The sequence below is a fragment of the Capricornis sumatraensis genome, chromosome 2 (assembly GCF_032405125.1).
Source record: "Capricornis sumatraensis isolate serow.1 chromosome 2, serow.2, whole genome shotgun sequence".
Lineage (NCBI taxonomy): Eukaryota > Metazoa > Chordata > Mammalia > Artiodactyla > Bovidae > Capricornis > Capricornis sumatraensis.
In genome coordinates, this window is record NC_091070.1 from 204,062,020 (window position 1) to 204,084,738 (window position 22,719).

Here is a 22,719-nt window from a genome sequence, read left to right on the forward strand (position 1 = left end):
AACAGGAGTGGACATGCCTGGGATTTCCCAGGCAAGAATACTGGAGTGGATTGCCATTTCCTTCTCCAGGGGATCTCCCTGACCCAGAGATGGAACCTGCAACTCCCGCATTGCAGGCCGATTCTTTACTGCTGAGCCACCATCGAAACCCAAAGTTACTGTATATAGTTATAAAAATGTAATTTTAACAAAAGTAACTAAAATTATCGATTGTCAGTGAACTTGAGCGTTTCTCGTTTATATTGGCTACTTAGACTGTTGTCAGGATTTCATTTCTTCAAAGCATCCTAGTAAACGGGGTCTCACTTGATCTTCCTAACAAATTTCCGAATCCAGAAGACAGCAATCACCATCCCTCAGCGAGTTACAATTCCAGCCCCAGGTTTCAGATCTCTCCCTTCAAAGCCTAGTAGCTGTCCCAGGAAAAATCCCCCAGGAAAAGTTTCAGCTACAGGTACCCACCCGCCCCAGCCCCAGCTCCAACTCCAACTCCGACTCCTGAGGTTTCTGCGCCCGCGCAAGCTGGCCTGTGGGCGGGGCCTAGGGCCGCCGGCCCGCCCTTCGTTTCGTTGCCCCGCCCCCAGACCCCGCCCCATCCGAGGCGCGGCGGTCTAAGCTAGGCCGGGAGGTAGGGGAAGGTGAGGGTCCACGCGTGGGGCCTTGTCTGCGCCGCGGCGGGGCCGGAGTCCTGAGGCCGGGGAGGAAAGGCGCCGAGTCCCGAGCGCCACCCATCCCGCCTCCCGCCGCCATTTTGTACCGGGAGAGGGCGGTGGCGGCGGGAGGAGGGCTCCCCTGGGGCCGGGCTTGGGCCCCGGGCGGGGCGGTGGCGGAGGGCGGGCCCGGCCGGCTGTTACCGTCTGGGAGCACAGAGTGGGGGTCCCGAGGTTGGCGGCCGCGTGATGCTCGGGCTCCCCGCCGCCCCGCTTCGAGACTTCGGCTGGCCGGTCCCTCTGGGCCGCGGTGTCCTGCAGTGCCACGCTGGATGCAGCCCGCGACAGTGTAGGAAACCGTTCACTGGGCTCTTCGCGTTTGGTGCTCATACCGCAGCTGGTGGGAGGGGCCAGGGAATGGACCGTTGTTCTCTTGTGCAGATGGGGAAAACTAAGGCTCGGAGTGGGGATGATATTCGCCTAGAGACACTCAGTGAGGTGGTGGCAGTAGGACTCAGGTCTTATTCCGCCAATGCAGCGCCCTTTCCTCCGGGCCCTTCTGCCTCACCTGCCAAAGGAAGGAGCTGAGGTAGGGCCTAAGTTTCTGGAAGTTCGTTCGTTCGTTCTTTGTTTTTAGATCAGCCTTCCTCTGTACCATCCAGGTTAGAGCTGACTAAGAAGTATACGGAAATCAAGTCATGGATCCACCTGCACGTAAAGAAAAGCCCAAAGTTAAAGAGCCTGTCAGCAGAATCGAGAAGGCCAAGCAGAAATCAGCCCAGCAGGAGCTGAAGCAGAGACAGAGAGCAGAGGTGAGAGCGAGGAGGGCCCTTGTACCTGTAGTTTGCTGGAGGTGCTGCTGGAATAGGGAGAGCAGAGAATGGTTTAGGAGAGCCCCGCCTGCCTCCAGCCAAAAACAGGGTTCTCCTAGGTGTCCAGAGGAGATCACTGAGGACCAGAAGGTGAGGTGGCAGGCCAGAGTCACATGCCAAGTGTCAGGAACCCCACCCCGACCCCAACCAGTCCCAGGTGGTCTCCTGATGACCCCGGTGCAGAGCTTTTGTGGTAGGGTCCTGAGGGAAGGAAGAAAGGAGAAAGAGAAGGGCCGTGTGAGGGAGGGTCCTGTAAGGGAGTCCAAGAACAAGTGTCAGACACCCTAGCGCAGATGTCCTGGATTTGGCCTGGAGAGTAGCTGCTCCTAATTCAGAAGTAGAGGCCCAAGCTCTGCACCCACCACTGTGTTCCTTTGTTCAGCCTGCCCTTAAAAGTCTATTTGACTGTTTACATGAATATTTTACTTTAGTATTTAATATCAGGAAAAAGCTTACTCTGGTCTTTTCCCTCTTTCTCTTTTCTTTTTTTTTTTTTTTTTGAAATTTCAAAATACAGAAAAACAGAATATTATAACAAACACCTGGGTACTCAGCACCCCAGATGGGCAGTGTTTAACATTTTGTCATATTTGCATGTAGTCTTTTTTAAGATAAATAAAAATTACCTGTAAATTTGAAATCCCCTCTCTCCATTTCCTGTCTTATGCCATTTTTCCCCTCTTTATGGACAACCATGATTTTTTAAATACTTTTACACTCAAGTATATTAGTAGATATTCTTGAATAATATGAAATTTTTTGTTTTAAGATCTTATATTAAACTAACTGCATATGTTCTATTTTGTATTACATTTTTTAGAATTATTCATGTTAATATAAGAATCTAGTTTATTCCTCATCACTGTTTATAGTAATCTACTTTGTGAATCCACTTAGTATATTTGCCCTGTCTTCCAGTGATGAATGTTTAAATGATTTATAGGGGTTTTTTTTTGCTGTTACAAACAGTGCTGTAGTGAAAACCCTTTAGATGTCTCCTTTGACTCCTGTACTGGAATTCCTATAGGGCCAATATAACTAGAATTAGAATTATGGGGTACATTTTCAAATTTATTAGATGTTGCCAAATTGTTTTCAAAGAGATTATACAAATTTGTACCCATATTAGCAGAGTAAGAGGGTTCTCATCCCTCAGTTCTTTTTCAGTGCTTAATAGTGTCAGACCTTAAATTTTTGTTAATCTGATCCAGTCACTAACAATATGGAACTGCGACTACATGCTAGGCACTGCTGTGGACATGGAGGAGTCCCTGCCTTTGTGGAGCTTGCATTCAGTGAGAAAGGCCATCGTGATGAGTAAATTTAATAGTGTGTTTGAAGTTAATCTATAAACTGAAATCTGCCTTTGGATTAAGTCAGACTGTCTGAGAGCTGTGGACCTGGCTTCCAGCAGATTGTTCCCACTTTACTTCACCTCTGCATCCCCACCTGGACCCAGGCCCCCAGATGATTTTACTGCATTGCCCTTTGGTGAAAGTTGGAGAACTGCTATAAGAAACAGCCCTAGGAAACTGTCCCTTGTGCACACTGCAGCGGTAGATGTTATTGAGGACATTGTTCATGCACTCATTGACACCCTGCTGGTGAGGTTTCATGGGTGACACTTACTTGTCTGACCTCAGATCCCAGCTCCTCCATAAGTTCCAGTTCTTCCCAGGTCAACTTGGGCAAGATACCTAACCTCTCTGAACCTCGGTTCTTCAGTTCCTCCTTGGTAGAATGAGGATGATGACATCAGTCACATGAGTTTGTTGTGAGCAGAAATGCTGTATCTGAAGCATGTAGTGCAGTGCCTGCCCCAGAAAAGGCACTCGAAAATGGCAATGATGGTTACCACGAGTCTCTGTGCTTTTATTGTGCTCAGTCTAAGCTGAATTGTGCTGACTTGCTAAGCTGTCATATTGGACTTGCACTGTTGTAGCAGCTGGCACTTGTTGAGCTCCTCAGATGTGCCAGGCACGTGCCTGACCACATGTAATCTTCATACTGGTGTGTATTACTGTTGCTCCCACTTTGCCCTTTGTAAATCCATCCTGGAATAAAGATGGGAGATATAACATACGTGACCTTGTGAGGTAGGAGGCATTATCATCATTTAAAGTGAAGTATGGTGACCAGAATCCCCAGGTGGTGATGGACTGAGGGGCAGGGCTGCCATCTAAACAGGTCTCTTGACATTCTTCCCTGCTTCCAGCTTTGCCCCACAGCTGCTCGTCCATCTGTGTGGCCTGGAATGCAGCCTCCTAAGATAGGAACGTGGCAGGGGCCCATGTAGGGAGGCAGAAACACAGTTTCCATCCAGTTTTGCATCGAGGCCACATTCCAGGAGGCGAGGTGAGCGGGGAGAAGGGACTCAGAGGCCACATTCCAGGTGGCGGGGTGAGCGGGGAGAAGGGACTCAGAGGCCACATTCCAGGAGGCGAGGTGAGTGGGGAGAACGGACTCAGAAGCCACATTCCAGGAGGCGAGGTGAGCAGGGAGAACGGACTCAGAGGCCACATTCCAGGAGGTGAGGTGAGCGGGGAGAACGGACTCAGAGGCCCATTTGGCAGTTGAAGCAACATTTGGAACTTTTGATGACCCTTTCTTTCTTGAAAGTCTTTCATTCCTTGGCTTGGACCCTTGACCCATTTTAAGTCTTCTTTCTCTGCTTAGTGTAAATATACACTGAATACATAATAATATATATAATACATATAAATAATATATATAAAATGTATTTGTACTCTTAAAGAAGGTGAATAAAACAAACACCCTACCACCCAACTACAGAAATAGAACATGACCGTACATGAGCAGGCCTCACTCTGGCCGTGTCTCCAGCCTTCCCACGAGCAGTACCTGTACCCTCAGTCCTTAGCTTATGCTGTTCTGTATTAATTTACTGCTTCTGTGTGTACTCCTAAATGATACTGTATAGCATAACAGTGTATCATCTAGTTTGCATGTTGCTAAACTTTATGTATGCTACCATATTCCATGACTGGCCCTGTTCACTGAGCATTTTTTTTAGCCATTCAAATTTACTTATTTGTGTTTGTTAAACATACATAAAACATGACCATTTTAACCATACATTTTGAGAATCATTTCAGTTGTTTGAAAGTGTTTTCATCATTGTGTGGAGTTCTGTTTTCCTTGAAGGTTATAGAATCTTACCACAATTTTTAAAAATTGGGGGGAAAAAGATTGTAGGATTATTCAAGCTTTCTGTTTAGTCAGTTTTGATCATTTTACTCTTCCTCGGAATTTGTATCATTTAACTTTTCAAACTTATTGACACAAAGTTCATAAATTTTAATTTCTACTCTGGCTTCCCTGGGTGTGAAGAATCTTCCTGCAGTGCAGGAGACCCAGCTTTGATCCCTGAGTCGGGAGGATCCCCTGGAGAAGGGAATAGCTACTCACTCCAGTATTCTTGTCTGGAGAGTTCCATGGTCAAAGGAACCTGGCAGGCTACAGTTCATGGGGTTGCAAAGAGTTGGATACAACTGAGCAACTAACACACATGTATCAATAATTATGACTTCTTTTTAATTCTGATGATATTCATGGAGCCTCCCTTTTATGTCAACAAGTCTCAGAGGTTTGCAGTTTTCTTTAGAATTTTCAAAGAACCACCTTACAGTTTCAGTGATCCTCTCTCTTGTACATTTGGTTGCCTTTCCATTAATTTCTGCTCTTATTCTATATTTTTTGTCTCACTTTAATTTCTGCTCTTATTCTATATTTTTTCCCTTCTCTTCTTTTTGATTATTCACATTTTATCCCCTACACACAAACATGGCCCTTTTCTTCTTCTATACAAATTTGGAGGTTTTATGTTGTCTCTGCTTCTTTGGTGGACTGATGAATTACTGGGAGGTGAAGCAGTAAGGTAGATGCCCTGCCTTTCACCTTGGAATGGCTCTTGCAGTTTTCTCCTCCCTCCACTGCCTGCCCTGGGGCGCGTTCCTACTCCCTCCTGCCTGGACTGTTGTAACAGATGTCTCCTAAGTGCCTGTGACCTCTCTTCCCTGACTGCGTCCTTCACATGGTCTTCAGTTTTCTTTCTCAAAGCACAGATATAATCAGGTTTCTTCCCTGCACACTTATCTCTCCAGAGTTGGTCAGATAAAGTACAGATTACTTAGTATGGCATTTAAGAGTCTAACATACCTTTCTTTCTTTCTCCAGCTCCCCAACCTTTCGTATTTAGCATACTTGAAGTTTCTAGAATTAATGCTGTGCTTTTACATTATTTAATCATAAAATCTATTGTTCCATCACTTAGGTTCTTTCCCCTGTCTCTACCTGTTTAAATCCTGTGTGTGTTAGTCTTTAGTCGTGTCTTGACTCTTTGCAACCCCATGGACTGTAGCCCACCAGGTTCCTTTGTTCATAGGGATTCTCCAGGCAATAATACTGGAGTGGGTTGCCTTTTCCTTCTCCAAGGGATCTTCCTGACCCAGGGATCGAACCCAGGTCTCCTGCATGGCAGGCAGATTCTTTACCGTCTGAGCTATAGGGAAATCCCACCAACCCTTTTTTTTTTGGCTTTGCAGGCTCTTCGATGAGGTATGCAGGCTTTTCTCTAGTGCTGTGTGACTTCTCTTGTTGTGGAGCATGGGCTCTGGAGTGAACAGGCTCAGTAGTTGTGGTGTATGGGCTTAGTTGCCCCGCATGTGGGATCTTAACTTCCCAACCAGGGATTGAACCACATCCCCTGCATTGGAAGGTGGATTCTTAACCACTTGACCCCCAGGGAAATCCCCTATCAGACCTTTCAAGACCAGGTCAAGCACCTGCCTCACTGCTTCTTTCCTGATTCCCCAGTGGAGTTACGGTTTGCCTCTCCGGTTGCTTTATCACTGCCCCTGCATTACTGATGCAGTTCTGGCATTTTCACATGACACAGCCTGTGGTGTCTGAAGACAGGTTGAGCAGCTGCCTCCATTGTTAACATATATTTTCCTCCCATTCAGATCTATGCCCTCAACAGAGTCATGACAGAGCTGGAGCAGCAGCAGTTTGATGAATTCTGTAAACAGATGCAGCCTCCCGGAGAGTGAACCACCCCTGCGTTCACACTAGCTGGGACCCTGGAAGCTTTGTTTATGAACGTGTTACCAGTTTGAAGCTGAGATGGCCCATTTGGCGCCTTACACAGCTAGACAAGAAGAGATTTGTGTTATTCCTGAAACTGGGTAAATCAGAACTTCCTGTATGTAACTTGCTTCACTAGTTCCTCCAATCTGAATTGGCCCATTACTTGCTGAAGAGACTTCTTCTATTCTTCCAAGACAATACTTTTTTTTTTTTAACTTTTTCTATTGTTTGAAAAAAATAGTGTTTCTTCTGAAACTGTAAACCTTCTCCAAAAATACAAATAAAATACTAATAAAATGTTTGTTTGCTTATACTTTAGGGGTGCCTAGTCATAAGAAAGTGGAGTCAAAATGAATGTAATAAGTCGGAAAAGTTGACATGAGCAGAGGGGAGCCTTTTTCCTTCAGGAAGGGAGCAGAGGTGAGAGGACAGAAAGAACATGTCTGTTTCCAGATTCATTCTTCCTGAGGCTAAGGCTCTGCAGACCCTATAGATCCTAAGTCTTTACCTATACAGGTGTAAATATATGACTTTTACTCCCAGATGAGCCACTACTCAGAGCCTTGAAACTAAGATTCCTGTCACTCTATGAATGTGGAGAGCTAGCAGGAGGCTTGTACCAACAAGGGGAGGAGGGGAGCAAAGAGCTTTTGGTTTTTCATTTTGTATTTTATTGGGTGTAGAAGCAGAATAAGCATGGAAATGAGGCTGATTACTCAGAGGGCACAACAGCCAACATTGCCTCCTCTGTTACTCTCTGTGCTAGAAATACCTGTATTTTCCCTAGTGGTTCTGGGAACATCTCTAGCAATTCCCACCTCCTCTGTCTCCCCACCACTCTGAAGTCACTGAGAATTCTGTTCCCATTCCTATGCTTATTTTGGCAATAAACCATGATGTTAAGGAACTTGCTGTCCCTATGGAGAATGTGTTCTGAGAGCCTAAGTCGTAGTTAAGGATAACCTTTACACAGATTATCCCCAGAAGTAGTAATTAGGTTCTATAGTGTCCTATTGAATTTGGATTGAACGCAAATTTTTCAATATTATGTTTTGGAGGAATGGGGGTTTGGAGTAAGCTGTCATCATGAACATAAGGAAATGCTGTAGTATACTAGAAACAACAGTGTTTGGGGGTCAAGTATACTTCTTACTACTTTGGATAAGTTATTAACCTCTCTAAGCCTCACTCATCTCCCATCTGTGTAATGGAGTAATATTTTCTTCCTCTCAAGATCATTCATCAAAAAAATAATATATGTAATAACTACTCAGTAAATATTACTTCCCAGCTACCTTCATGGGATATGTTTCAAATTTCATATAACCAATTAATATATGAGTGTTGGTTGGAAAGATTCTGATCCTTAGTTGGGAACTGCTTGTATTAACACGTCACAGCCCTGGATATAGTTTATCCTAGAGAAGTGTTCTAGTATTGCAAACTGTAGGTGGTTGTCAAATCAGTTTAATAAATTATGACTAGCTTATCTTTATAATTAAACAATAGGGGCCTACCTGGTGGTTCAGTGGTTAAGAGTCTACCTTGCAACGCAGGGGAGGCCAGTAGATCCCACATGCTACAACTAAACATCGGCATGCCAAAACTAAGACCCAGTGCAGCCAAATAAATGCATTTTTTAAAAAAAAGCTTTTAAAGAAAGAACAGATTTTAAAATATCAGTGTGGTGAGGATATTGTTTCATGAAGCTTTTGTTTCAGCTTTCAGTTTTTTACCATTGAGTACAGTGTTAGTTGTGTGTTTGTATATGTGGACTTGAATATGTAGAAGTACGTTCCTTCTATATGCACTTTATTGAGAGTTTATCATAAATAGGTGTTGAATCTTGTCAAACACTTTTTCTGCATCTAGTGAGATGATTATATGATTTTTATCCATCATTTTTTTAATGTGGTAGAGCACATTAACTGGTTTGTGCATCCTAGAATCCCTTAATCCTTTTAATATATTGTGCATTTGGTTTGCCAATATTTTGTTGAGGATTTTTGTGTCTGTATTCAGTAGTGACACTTGTCTGTAATTTTCCTTTTCTGTGTGTTTTCTGTTTGCTTTTGGTGTAGGGTGATGTGGGCCTTACAAAATAGGAAGTATTCCTTCCTCTTTGGTTATTTGGAGTAGTTTAGAAGGATATTAAGTCTTCTGAATTCACCTATAACCCCAGCAGGCCCTGGACTTTTGTTTTGGGGGAAGTTTTTGATTACTCTTTCAGTCTCTACTAGTGATCGATCTATTAGGATTTTCTATTTCTTCATGATTCACTCTTGGAAGACCTTCCTTCTAGGTTGTCCAATTTGCTGATTTATAGCTGATCTAATCTTTTGTATTTCTGTCATATCCATTGTTATTTCTCCTCTTCCATTGTTGAGTTTATTGGTACCTCCTCTTTTTTTTTTCCTTAGTGAGTCTCACAGTTTGTCAGCTCTCAGCTGATCTATAACTATCCTCATATTGCTAACCTAAACTTTTGTTTGAGGCGATGTAGTATGATTATTATTGTATAAACAAAGTACAATGTGTATTTTCCCTTTCAAAGCATTCTCTGGAAGTCTACATATTTATTTCAGCTCTGCTGCTATGGCTCAGAATGGATGTGGAAATCCTCTTTCAGAATTGCATCTTCTTGCTTTGAACATAGCTCAAGTTCTAGAAATAGCCAGAAGTCATCTGAGGCCAAAATCAATAGCTAATTTGGTTTTGGTTTAAAAAGAGGATATCATTGGCTAATATTAAATATTATTAGGTTTTTAGACTAAATTTGGTTGGCTCGAGCAAAATAAGTATTTTTTGAGCACCTATTATGTCTAGGTACTGTGATAAGTGCTGACCTCTAAGAGCATATGTGAAGACAGTTATCATCTTGGAGTTCCTAAAATATTTTGATGAAGGATAGCAACAGTGAAATGAGGATTCAGCATTTAAGGGCATCACACTGAAATGTCTGAGCCCATGTATATTTGTAAGATTCCTACTATATTATTCTAACCTTGTACATAACTCACTAGAATGTACAACCAAATCAATTCATCTACAAAGTGTATGTTTCTGAGTGTGGGGCACTGTGGCAGGCAGCAGAAACACGAAAATGTAAACTGAAGGAACCTAAAAATCTAGGAAGCAGATCTATTCATCTATCCATGAAAAAAAAAAAAGTAAGTACTATAACAGATATGAAGAGAAAGCCATGGAGAAAAGAGGGTGCTGTCTTTTCCTGTAGAGCCAAATCATAGCAATGGGGACCTCACTGGACTTTTTTCATATACCTTTAGAGTTAATGCATACTTGCAATATATATTGTTCTGCAAACTTCAAGAAGTTAGACCTGAGGTAAAGGAGGTCTGGTGCGCTGGCCGAGGAAGGGGCAGAATGAGCCAATACTCCTCTAGTACACCAGCTGGAGGTGGAAAGTCCAGAGGCAGTGCCGTGAGCGTGACTTTTAGTGGGCCTGAGTTCTCTATGACGGGCCACTTTAGGGTTCCACACAGTTCTCTTTATGTCTATTCAATTTGGATTTTAGAATATGAAATGTCCTTTGAATATCTTCAGTTTAATATTTTTAGAGCTTAGGGGGAAAAAAAAAAACACATAATGAGATCCTAGAGGCCAAATGATGCCCTCAAGATGCCGATGTGTCTAATCTCTAAACAAAGCAAAAGGCAGAAGTTTTAATTGTGAAAAAAAAAAAAATTCCTGCACATAAATGGGGCAACAGGATTGCCCTGCCATCAGCTCTGCTCTACAGAGCCAGAGTCTATAAACGTAAGAAACCCGTTAGTAAGCCCCACCTTACCACTGGAGTTATTATATTCAGGCAGGACAAGGTGGAGAAGACACCAATTCTGAAGGGTTTCATTCATTTCTAAGGGACAAACCTTAGTGCACCAGGTCACACAGCTGGTAACAGAACTAGAACTCAAACCCAGCCCAAGTTTAGCTTGGAAGAAAAAGCTGTTCTGTATGACACAAACAACTATTGTCACCAAGGGATTCAGAATCCTGAACAAAGAGGAAGAAGTACAGGCCACTGGCCTTACTGTGGGTTGCTCTGGTTCAAGGCCATATGTACCTAGCACTGCACAACACAGACACAAGGAAAGATTTAGTGAGGGTAAGGCAAGCTTTGGCCCACCATGCTGGCAGAAACCCCACAGAGGCCCGTGGGAGTGGCTGTTTTAATATCTTCAGTACTGCGGCCTAAGACATGCTGCCTTGCCCCACAGAGCATCTGGAAAGAAGATGTAGGAGAGTGACCACGTCAGGCAGTAAAAAGCAGTTATCGAGAATGGACACAAAAACAGCATGATGACACCTAGAAGAAGGAAAAAGGCAAACACTCAACTCTTATGAAGCTGTCTTGTGTATTTTCCACCCTCTAAGTCCAATCCCCATCTTTCCAGCCTTCAGTTATTACTCACACTAAAAAACCATTGGCACATGAGCCTTACCTTTATGAAGTTTGTGTAACTAGATAATTACAATCTAATGCAATCTCTATTTCTTTGCATTGTTCACTTAAGGCTTTCTTATCTCTCCTCGCTGTTCTCTGGAATTCTGAAAGTGAAAGTGTTAATTGCTCAATTGTGTCTGACTTGTTACAACCCCATGGACTCTATAGCCCACCAGGCTCCTTTGTCCATGGAATTCCCCAGGCAAGAATAGTGGAGTGGGTAGCTATTCCCTTCTCCATGGGATCTTCCCGACCCTGGGATCAAACCCAGGTCCCCTGCATTGCAGGCAGATTCTTTACTATCTGAGCCACCAGGGAAGCTCTGACTATTGAATATTCATTGGAAGGACTGATGCTGAAGCTGAAGTTCCCATACTTTGGCCACCTAATGCGAAGAGCAACTCATTGGAATCTGTGATGCTGGGAAAGATTGAGGGCAGGAGGAGAAGGGGGCGACAGTGGATAAAATGGTTGGATAGAATCACCAACTCAATGGACAAGTTTGAGCAAACTCCAGGAGATAGCAAAGGACAAGAAAACCTGGTGTGCTGCACTCCATGGGGTCACAGAGTCAGACATGACTTAGCAATTGAACAACAACAATGCCATGCCAGATTCTGTGTTGTCAAATTCAGATCAGAAATCAGTCTTGCCGAGAATACATTTGAGTTGCCTGGATCTCTTGCTACAAAAAGAAAAGAAAAAAAAAAGTGTATTCATATTGTTTCAAGTTTAACATGTGATAGGGGTCAATACAGTATTATACACATGTGGAAGAGTTAACATAGCAGGCCTAAGACTGCTATCCTTAGAAAATCCTGCTTGCAAGGTGGGCCAAGAGCCTAGAATCTTGAATAATAAAGTTTCCTACACTGATAAAAACTGATGAGAGCAACTGGATATACAAGTGAGGTAGTTAATGCAGAACATTGATTTCCATCTGTGGAAGTCTGGAATTTTGGTACATGCTAGGCATAAGAAACGCTGGACTGGAAGAAACACAAGCTGAAATCAAGATTGCCGGGAGAAATATCAATAACCTCAGATATGCAGATGACACCACCCTTATGGCAGAAAGGGAAGAGGAGCTAAAACGCCTCTTGATGAAAGTGAAAGAGGAGGGTGAAAGAGTTGGCTTAAAGCTCAACATTCAGGAAACTAAGATCATGGCATCCGGTCCCATCACTTCATGGCAAATAGATGGGAAAACAGTGGAAACAGTGTCAGACTTTATTTTGGGGGGCTCCAAAATCACTGCAGATGGTGATTGCAGCCATGAAATTAAAATACACTTACTCCTTGGAAGAAAAGTTATGACTAACCTAGATAGCATATTCAAAATCAGAGACATTACTTTGCCGACTAAGGTCCGTCTAGTCAAGGCTATGGTTTTTTCTGTGGTCATGTATGGATGTGAGAGTTGGACTGTGAAGAAGGCTGAGTGCCGAAGAATTGATGCTTTTGAACTGTGGTGTTGGAGAAGACTCTTGAGAGTCCCTTGGACTGCAAGGAGATCCAACCAGTCCATTCTGAAGGAGATCAGCCCTGGGATTTCTTTGGAGGAACTGATGCTGAAGCTGAAACTCCAGTACTGTGGCCACCTCATGCGAAGAGTTGACTCATTGGAAAAGACTCTGATGCTGGGAGGGATTGGGGGCATGAGGAGAAGGGGATGACAGAGGATGAGATGGCTGGATGGCATCACTGATTCGATGGACGTGAGTCTGAGTGAACTCCAGGAGGTGATGATGGACAGGGAGGCCTGGCGTGCTGCGATTCATGGGGTCGCAAAGAGTCGGACACGACTGAGAGACTGAACTGAACTGAGGCAGAGGGGAGGGGCTTCCCTAGTGGCTCAGTGGTAAAGAATCCGCCTGCCAACGCAGGAGACTTCAATCCCTGGGTTGGCAAAATCCCCTGGAGAAGGAATGGCAACCCACTCTAGTATTCTTGCCTAGGAAATCCCATGGACATAGGAGCCTGGAGAGCTACAGTCTGTGGGGTCACAAGAGATGCACACGACTGAGCAACTAAACCACCGCCAGGCAGAGGGGACCTATGTGTCCAGCCCCTGTAAATGCCTTCAGCACTGAGTCTCTAAAGAGCTTCCTAGAAGACAGACCTTCACAAGCAGTGTCACAATTCAGGCTGGAGAATTGTGTCCTGCGTGACTCCGCAGGGAGAGGATGCTTGGAAGCTTGCACTTGCTTCCCTCCAGACTTGGTTCCTTTCAAGTTTCCCTTGACTGATTTGGTTTATCCTTTTGCTATAACAAATCTGAGCTATATGTGTGACTCTCTGCAGAATCCTGTGAGTCCTTCTAGAGAAGCACTGACCCAGGGGTGGTCTTGAGGGACCGCCCCCCCTCCATTCCCGCAACACAATTTCAATCTCAGATTTACCACCAAAGGGCACCAACATTTGTGGAGATCTACTTTGCACTAGAGGCTTCCCAGGTGGCTCAGTGATAAAGAATCTGCCTGCCAATCCAGAAAACACGTGTTCGATCCCTGGGTCAGGAAGATCCCCTGAAGGAGGAAATGGCAACCCACTCCAGTATTCTTGCCTTGGAAATCCCATGGACAGAGGAGCCCAGTGGGCTACAGTCCATAGCGTCACCAAGAATTGTACATAATAGAGCACAGGCACTCTTTGCACTAGACAGTCTGCTGGGTAGGTTACAAAAAGTACTTTATGCGCATTTCAGAATTACCCTGTGATTTAGGATTAAGTCTGTTTTTCAGATAAGGAAACAAAGGGTATATAATTCGGACAAGGTCCTGATTCAATCCCCCATCTGCTTGGATGTTAAAAACTAGACACAGTCTGCTTCAGAAAGCTCAAATGGAGGGAGGGAGTGTGTAGTCTATGGCATTTCCATGGGAGGAACCGGCATATATTCCTCAAGAGAAATCAGAACATGGGACCTGAAAAAGACCACTTCTAAGGATAAGAAGCAGTTACAGAAAGGCATTCAGTTCAGTTCAGTTCAGTCGCTCAGTCGTGTCCGACTATTTGCGACCCCATGAATCGCAGCACGCCAGGCCTCCCTGTCCATCACCAACTCCTGGAGTTCACTCAGACTCACGTCCTTCAAGTCAGTGATGCCATCCAGCCATCTCATCCTCTGTCATCCCCTTCTCCTCATGCCCTCAATCGCTCCCAGCATCAGAGTCTTTTCCAGTGAGTCAACTCTTCGCATGAGGTGGCCAAAGTACTGGAGCTTCAGCTTTAGCATCATTCCTTCCAAAGAAATCCCAGGGCTGATCTCCTGTAGGATGGACTGGTTGGATCTCCTTGCAGTCCAAGGGACTCTCAAGAGTCTTCTCCAACACCACAGTTCAAAAACATCAATTCTTCAGCGCTCAGCCTTCTTCACAGTCCAACTCTCACATCCATACATGACTACTGGAAAAACCATAGCCTTAACTAGACGGACCTTAGTCGGCAAAGTAATGTCTCTGTTTTTGAATATGCTATCTAGGTTGGTCATAACTTTTTGGAATACTACATCTAGAGAACAGTCATTGATTTGTTGAGTTAATGAGATAATATTTTAAACCAAAGTTGTCCTGAAAAAAGGTCTCAGTAGCCATAGAGTAGTTCCTCACATGTACAGAGCTCTTGCTGGGGGAGAAGGCAACTTGGTCTAAAAGGATGACTGGCTGTCCTCCAATATCCACAGCAGGTATTTTGAAATCTATCCAGCAGGGCTTCAGTATCAACTGGTATCAGGTTTTGAGGTGCAGTCTCCCCCTTTACCCACACAGCACAGACAATCCATGGAAGGCTGTCAAGTGTGCCATCTATTTTGAGAAGAGGGGATCAATGGTGTCTACAAATAACACTGTGGGAAACACTGCTGCAATGAAATAAGAGAAGGGCTAGTGAAGGGAAGAAGGGGGCTAAGAAATTTCCATTTACAGGACACATCTGTGCCAAAGGATTTATATACATTACCTCATTTAATCTCAAGAATCTTGCAAGGTAGGGATTATCAGCTTCGTCTTAGAGATGAAGAAAACTGCAGCAGGCTCAAATTCAGGAAACTAATATGTGCTGAAGTTAGAACTTGAACTCAGGTCTGTTTAGCTCCAAACCAGGTGTCTTCTCCCCTCATTGTGCCTCTGGCAACTGGGACACAGGAGGAGCCAGCACTTGGAACTTGGACAGGGCTGTGGGTGCTAATGCTACAGAAGAAAGGGCGTGAGCTTAAAGGGGAGAGTCAGGATGGAACCCAGGACCTTCAAATAACCAAAAGCGAAAGTGTCAGTCACCCAGTCATGTCTGACTCTTTGCATCCCCATGGACTGCAGCCTGCCAGGTTCTTCTGTCCATGGGATTCTCCAGGCAAGAATACTGGAATGGTTGCCATGCCCTCCTCCAGACTCAAGGATTGAACCTGGGTCTCATGTATTGCAGGAAAATTCTTTATCATCTGAGCCACCACTTCAAACCAAGTGGACCCACATAGAAACTAAGCATAGATGTCATCCTGTTTACATGAGCGCATTTCAAAAGAAGAAAAATCAGTGTTCCTTGAAGAAGACCATCAGTCGGGGAAATCTTAGGGAGACATCTTCCAGGGCCCCAGTGTGACCAGGGCCTCAGGGCCTGGGACCCTTTACTCAATTGCTATAGCCCAGAACCTGCTTCCTCAGTATCAGCTGTACAGTATTTCCAACAACCATGTCACATCACTTCATCTTTACCCCCACCACTACCTTTCATGTGATAAAAAGCTGGTTTTCCTACTTCCATTCTGAGTCTCCTACAGTCTATTCTCCACATTACAGTCAAAGTGAACATGGAAAACTGCTGCTCAGAAATCCCTGCAGAGACTTCTCATTTGCTTCCAGGATCCAGTCCCCAATCCCACCCAGTCTGCTCGCTTCACTGGCCTCAGTCTGTTGCCAGCCCTCTCTCAGCAAGTTCAGCCACACTGCTGCTCAAATGCACCTGGCTGCTCCTTGCCTCAGAGCACTCACAAAGCTCTGTTTCATTTTCTGAACCACCCCTCCCACTGCTTGGCAAATCATCTTGTAGTTTTCATGTGTTTTTAATTTTTTCCAGTTTTATTGAGATATCACTGACATATAACTTAGTATTAGTCTAAGATATATCAACAACTTTGACATTTGTGTATATTGCAACATGATAACCATAATAAATTTAGTTAGTATCCATCACCTCACAAAGTTACAAATTTTTTTTTCTTGTGATGAGAACTTTTAAGATCTACCATCTTAGCAACTTTCAAATAGGCAATACAGTATTGTAGACACCATGGTGTACATTACATGCACAGAACTTATTTATCTTGTAACTGGAGTTTTTACCTTTTGACCAATTTCACCCAGGTTTCGTTCCCTCTAGGCATTCCCATCTAAATTAGGTCATCCTCTGATGCCCTCTGAGATGCCATTATCATGGCAATGAGCAGCAATGATAATAAATGATCACTAGTGACGTTAAGAGCAATACATTTCACTTACCTCCCAGATAGACCATTTTTTTCCAGCTCTCAGACTCCAGGATTTCATCATGTGGGTAGTAGCTCTGGTCCATCATGAACAGAATCATGAGTGAGGCCATGCAAGAGAGAATGAACGTGTTGCCTTTGGTCAGGAGGGAGGTGGAAGCCAAAACACAGGAAGCATAGGGGCAGGGTAGACCCTTGTATGTGAAAGGAATGCCTGCAGGGAAAGAAAAGATGGGGTTAACTGCTTCCCACTGCTCTAAAGCATCCCCAGGAGGAAGCCCTTCTCTCTTTGGGTCTTCCCTACCCCATTTTCCAAATTCCTTCACTCTCAGGGCAGCGGCCAGCTGTAAAGAACTTAGTCATTCAGAGATGACGTGTGGGTTTTGCACTGGATCCCCAAGGTAAAGCAGGCAGCTAGGACCAGGCCTGTGCCCTGGCACCTAGGAAGCCTCTGTAGAAGAGGCCTTTGAGATATTTCTGTCTGCCTCCGCAATCCCTTGCATTGTTACCTTAGGCAAGGCAATTACCCTCCCTGGAGTTCAGTTTCCCCATCTGTTTGGGAAACTGGAGTATGACCTCTAGTTTTAGGGTCTGTGAAGCCATGTGCTCCATCCAAAGGTCACACAGCAAGAAAAAAGCACAGCTGGTTTAAGAACCAAGGGTTCCCGCCCCCTAGACCAGGGCTCAGCCAAGGCAACCTGAAACCTCCAGTGGGCCTGCAGCAGGAGAGAGAAGGAAGCAAGAGTCTCCATGAAAGGAAGGAGAGGAGTCAGTTATTGCTCCCGGGTTTCTGACATCCAACAGCTTCTCCCCTCCAGTTTCCTACCCTCAGCCACAAGTCTGGTTTCCACTCACCTGTCGAATAAAAGCAGAGGCGGAATGAAATAGCTAACACATAGATGATGGCCAGTAACCCATTCAGAGGTCCATCCACACCTAGAAGCAGGGCTGAGGCCAGGCCGAAGGTGGTGAAGACTGCGAAGTCATTCAGTTCGGTTCCTGCTCCAGAAGGCCAAAGTTAGAGGAACTTCCGCTCACATGTCTTGTATCTTAGTCCCCTCTGCTGGGGGAGCTGGAGTGGTGACAAGCAGGATCCTGCTGTCAGGTCTCTGAGGGGCCGGGAGGCAATGCTGCTTCCTGGGGTGGTCAGCTGATCAAAGACTAGGGTCTCCTTCTGGCTCTGCCTCAAGCTGACCATGTGGCCTTAGGCAAGTCTTTCTCTGTCTAGGTCTTAGTTTTCCTGTCCTTCAACATGCGAGGGTTGGACCACAATTGGAAACAAATTAATGATATGGAACCCTTTTTTTTTCAAGCAAAATCCTACTTGGGAATATTTTATTATCTTTTAACTGAGTTGCTCTGCTTGGGGTATTTTTCATTTCTCCACACCTCCATTGCCACAACCACAGCTACCACTCCCAGATCCGCCCTGAGAGGGAGACAGGGCAGATAAGCCAAGTAAAGGCCAGGAGAAGGGCAGCCAGAGACCCACAGGTGAACCAGCAGAGCTGCCAGACCTAGGCTGCGGGGCTCACAGACTCCTGTTCTAGGGCTGCTTCGGCTACACTCAGAGGGACTGAACAGGGGTGGTGACTGCCGGAAGCCTGCTGGATATTACAGGACAGTGGAGCTGACCGGAATGGGTGCTCCTGGGGTCAGGGATGATGAATCCGAGGCCTGGACTCACCGGATTTGGAGCAGATGTTCAGGTGTCTGGTCGCTGACCCGATAGCCATGTCTAATAGAAAGCTGACCAAAACCATCCAGGAGGCGCAGGAGCATTTCCTAAAGTGCAGGCCCACAGGCCAAACAGGACAGCTCTCTCGTAGTATCAAAGAGACTCCACCCCTACCCACCCGCAACTAAACCAATACGCTTCCTGTGCTAGCCAGCACACATATACACACTCCTACATGCTCCCTAACTCACATCCCTTCTGATCTGTCCTGCCTCACACACCACACACACATACACACACACAGACTTACATCCCCTTCATACTCATATTCTCAACCCACATTCTCAAAGGGCTGCCCTCTATAGGTAATCATTAAGAAACAAGGTCCCTTCCAATTCTAAATTCCAGGCGTATTTGATGGCAAGGGAGATCCTAGGTCCTAGCCCAGCCTCCACAACCATCTCACTGTGGCCTCTGTTCCTCCATCTGTAAAATGAAAGGTTTGTATCAAATGATTTCTTTAACAGATACGAGCCTATTTAGATTATCTATTTCTCCAATGTGAGTTTTGTATCTCCGAAGAAGTTGATCTGTTTCATCTTAGGCTATCAAGTCTGTGGACACAGAGTTGTTCACAATATTCCTTTATTGTACTTTTAATGTCCATGTAATGATTCCTCATTTTTCATTTCTGATATTCGTAATTTGTATCTTCTCTTTTTCTTGGATAGCCTGGCTAGAGGTTTATCAATTATATTGATCTTTTCAAAGAACTAGATTTTGGTTTCATTGATTTTCTTTATTGACTTCTTGTTTTCAACTTCATTGATTTCTATCCTAATTTTTATTATTTCTTTCCTTCTGCTTACTATGGATTTAATTTGCTCTTTTTTTTTTTTTTTCTAGTTTCCTAAGATGGAAGCCTACATAAGTGATTTTAGATCCTCCTTCTCTTCAGTTTTTTCAAAGACTTTATTTTTTCGGGAAATTTTAGGTTTACAACAAAATTGAGAGTAATGCAGAGATCCATTACCCTTGTTCTCACATATGCATAGCCTCTCCCATTATCAACATCATTACAGAATGATACATTCTGGCCTTGGTATATACCAAAAGTGACCCTACACTGACACATTGCAATCACTCCAAGCCCATAATTTACCTTAGGGTTCATTCTTGGTGTTACATTCTGTGGTTCTGGGCAAAAGTATAATGGCATATATCCATCATTATAACATCATACAGCATATTTTCACTGTCCTAAAAGTCGTTTGTGCTCTACCTATTTATGTCCTCCCCAACCCTCCTGACAACTGTGATCTTTTTATTGTCTCCATATTTTTGGAGACATATTTCCTTTTCCAGAATGTCGTGTAGTAGAGGTCATATAATATGTAGCCTTTTTAGATTGGCCTCTTTCACTTGGTTATATGCATTTAATGTTCCTCCATGTCTTCTTAGGGCTTAATAGCTCATTTGTTTTTAAGACTGAGAGTGATAGTCCATTGTCTGGATGTACCACAATTTATTTATTCATTCATCTGCTGAAGGATACCTTTGTTACTTTCAAGTTTTGGCAGTTATGAGTAAAATATCACAATCATCTAAGTACAGGTTTTGAACATAGTTTTCAATTCATTTGCTTGATTGTACGGTAGAAGTTGGGCTTCCCTGGTGGCTCAGAAGGTAAAGAATCTGCCTGGAATGCAGGAGACCTGGGTTCAATCCCTGGGTCAGGAAGATCTCCTGAAAAAGGGAATGGCTACCCACCCCAGTATTCTTGCCTGGAGAATTCTGTGGACAGAGGACCCTAGCAGGCTACAGTCCATGGGGTTGCAACAAGTTGGACATGACTGAGCAACTAACACTGACATACTGACTCGTGGTAGGAGTATGCTTAGTTTTGTAAGAAGCCACCAAACTGTCTTCCAAAGGAGCTGTACCATTTTGCGTTCCCATCAGCAATGAGCAGGTGCTCCTGTTGTGCCGCATCTTCAGAAGCATTTGTTATTGTCAGTGTTCTGGATTCTAGTCATTTTAATAGGTGTGTAGTGATATCTCATTGTTATTTAATTTGCATTCCCATGACGACATTTAATGAGTATCTTTTCATGTGCTTAAATGCCATCTGTATATCTTCTTTGGTGAGGTGTCTGTTAAATTCTTGGGCCCTTTTCAAATTGAATTGTTTTCTTATTGATGAATTTTAAGCTTCGTATATTTTGGACTATAGTTCTTTATCAAACGTATCCTTTGTAATATTTTCTCCCAGTCCGTGGCTTGTTTTCTAGTTCTCTTGACATGGACTTTGGCAGAGCAGATTTCTTTTCTAATATATGCACACAGTGTATACATTTCCCTCTAAGTACTGCATTCACTGCATCTCACACATTTTGATAAGTTGTATTTTCACTTTCATTTAGTTCAAAATATTTTTTAATTTCTCCTGAGACTTTTTTGTCTATGTATTATTTAGAAATGAGTTAACCTCCATGTATTTTGGAATTTTCTAGTTATCTTTCTGTTCTTTCTAGTCTAACTCCATATGGTCTAAGAGCATACTTTCTATGATTTATATTTTTTCAAATTTGTTAAAGTATGTCTTACAGACCAGAATGTGGTCTGTCTGGGTGAGCTTGAGAATAACATGTATTCGGCTATTGTTGGATCAAATATTATATAAACTATCACTTAGATCCAGTGGGTCAAGGGTGCTATTCAACTATATCCTTACTGATTTTCTGCCTGCTAAACATCCAGTTATGGTAATAGATCCATAACATTCTGCTTGTAGTTCTATTAGTTTTCATCTCATGTATTTTTGACACTCTAAATGATTTCCAAGATATCTTTCATACCCTTCCTTCAGGGATTCCTTCTCTTTGGCTGTGCGTTGCAGTGCACAGGCTTTCTCTAGTTGTGGTACACAGTGACATGCAGGCTCAGTAACTGTGGGGAGCTGACTTCTCTAGTCACGGCACATCAGCCTAGTTGCCCCACGGCATGAGGGATCTTAGTTCCCAGACCAGGGATCAAACCCACATCCCTTGCATTGGAAGGTGGATTCTTAACCACTGGACCACCAGGGAAATCCCACCTTCAAGGATTCTGTGTTTCTCTCCAGCACATGCTCCCAGACCCCGTCTGAAAGCAGCTATAACAATCTCAGGCCAACTTGCCCTAGGAGGCCACACCCAAGTTGACGCACTGACTGCAATGCTTGGGTGGCCCAGCAAAAGCAGAGAGCCTGACCCTAGACCTCAGCAGTCCTAAAACAACCTTAGAATTTCCTTTGTTTAGACCCATATTTATGTGTCTAGAGGGGCTTCCCTGGTGGCTGAGCAGGTAAAGAATCCCCTGTAATGCAGGAGACCTGGGTTCGATTCCGGGGTTGGGAAGATCCCCTAGAGAAGGAAAAGACTACCCACTCCAGTATTCAGGCCTGGAGAATTCCATGGAGTAAACAGTCCATGGGGTTGCAAAGAGTCAGACACAACTGAGCAACTTTCACTTCACTATGTGTCTAAAGGGAATTGGGCCCACCATCATGGCCTTAAATACTACATTCCCAGAAGATTAGGTTGAACTAAGAAGACAGAGATTTTCTGCTGCAGATATGTCCCAATTTATGAGACCCCCCAAACCTAGATTTAGAGAATTTTCAAACTGGAAGGGAACTTAAACATCATTAGGTAAAACCATCTTATTTTATGGATGAGAAACAGATCCAGAGAAGTTACTTGCTAATGGTTAAGTCTCCATGAAAAGATTATCTTTAAACCTCTGATTTCACAAAGGCATTGAAATACAATTCAATTTATAGAAATATAATTTGCTTACAATTTTGGGGGGGACCCATACTCATGTCTCAGACTTTCCAGAACAGTTAACTTTAACTATTCTGCCAGGTCATATGCTGTAATTTAAGAATCAAAAAAATTTTAATGGTAGCCTGCCTACCCAAGGATTGTGCAAAGGCTACAGGAATGGAATCTCTTGATTTTCTTATAGAAACCATTCTAGATTGCCATATCTGGAAAGATCTATAGAGATCATAGTTCCTTGCTTTACAGATGGAGAGGGACTTCCCTGGCAGTCCAGCGGTTAAGACTATGTGCTCCCAGTGCAAGGGACATGGGCTTGATCCTTGGTTGGAGAACTAAGACCCTGTATGCTGCACCAAAAAAAAAAAAAAGATGGGAGAAACTGAGGTTCAAGATGTGACCTAGCCAAGGTTACATATCAGGCTGGTAGTTGAACTGAGGCTAGGATCTTCACCCCTTGACTCCTAACCCACTGCACTTTCTCCTGCCCCGAGTCAATCTGTATGCCTCAGTGCTTTGTTCTCTAGACAAACCCCTCCCTCCCTCATGCCACTGGCTCCAGCTCTTGGCTAAGAGCTTGCTGGGCCCCTAGACATACTTGCAGAAGCTGCAGAAGATGGAGAAGAGCCCCAGGATCAT

At 44.0% G+C, this 22,719-nt stretch overlaps 2 protein-coding genes across 3 annotated transcripts; one reads left to right on the forward strand and one right to left on the reverse strand.

Annotated features, from left to right (window-relative positions):
* Positions 1-603: 603 nt before the first annotated feature.
* SVBP (small vasohibin binding protein) lies at positions 604-6,875 on the forward strand. 2 transcript variants are annotated; one of them, XM_068966035.1, is made up of 3 exons: positions 604-638; positions 1,313-1,462; positions 6,508-6,875. In XM_068966035.1, exons 2-3 carry the CDS (start codon positions 1,349-1,351, stop codon positions 6,592-6,594), a joined length of 201 nt encoding a protein of 66 aa, XP_068822136.1. In that variant the 5' UTR covers positions 604-638; positions 1,313-1,348; the 3' UTR covers positions 6,595-6,875. The 2 variants fall into 2 exon arrangements, with proteins under 2 accessions (XP_068822136.1, XP_068822135.1); XM_068966034.1 differs by lacking the exon at positions 604-638 and adding an exon at positions 800-999.
* A 3,955-nt stretch (positions 6,876-10,830) lies between these two features.
* TMEM269 (transmembrane protein 269) lies at positions 10,831-22,719 on the reverse strand. Its single transcript, XM_068962746.1, has 5 exons — positions 22,679-22,719; positions 18,266-18,363; positions 17,434-17,577; positions 16,592-16,792; positions 10,831-10,958 (listed from the first exon to the last, which is right to left on the reverse strand). Exons 1-5 carry the CDS (start codon positions 22,717-22,719, stop codon positions 10,831-10,833), a joined length of 612 nt encoding a protein of 203 aa, XP_068818847.1.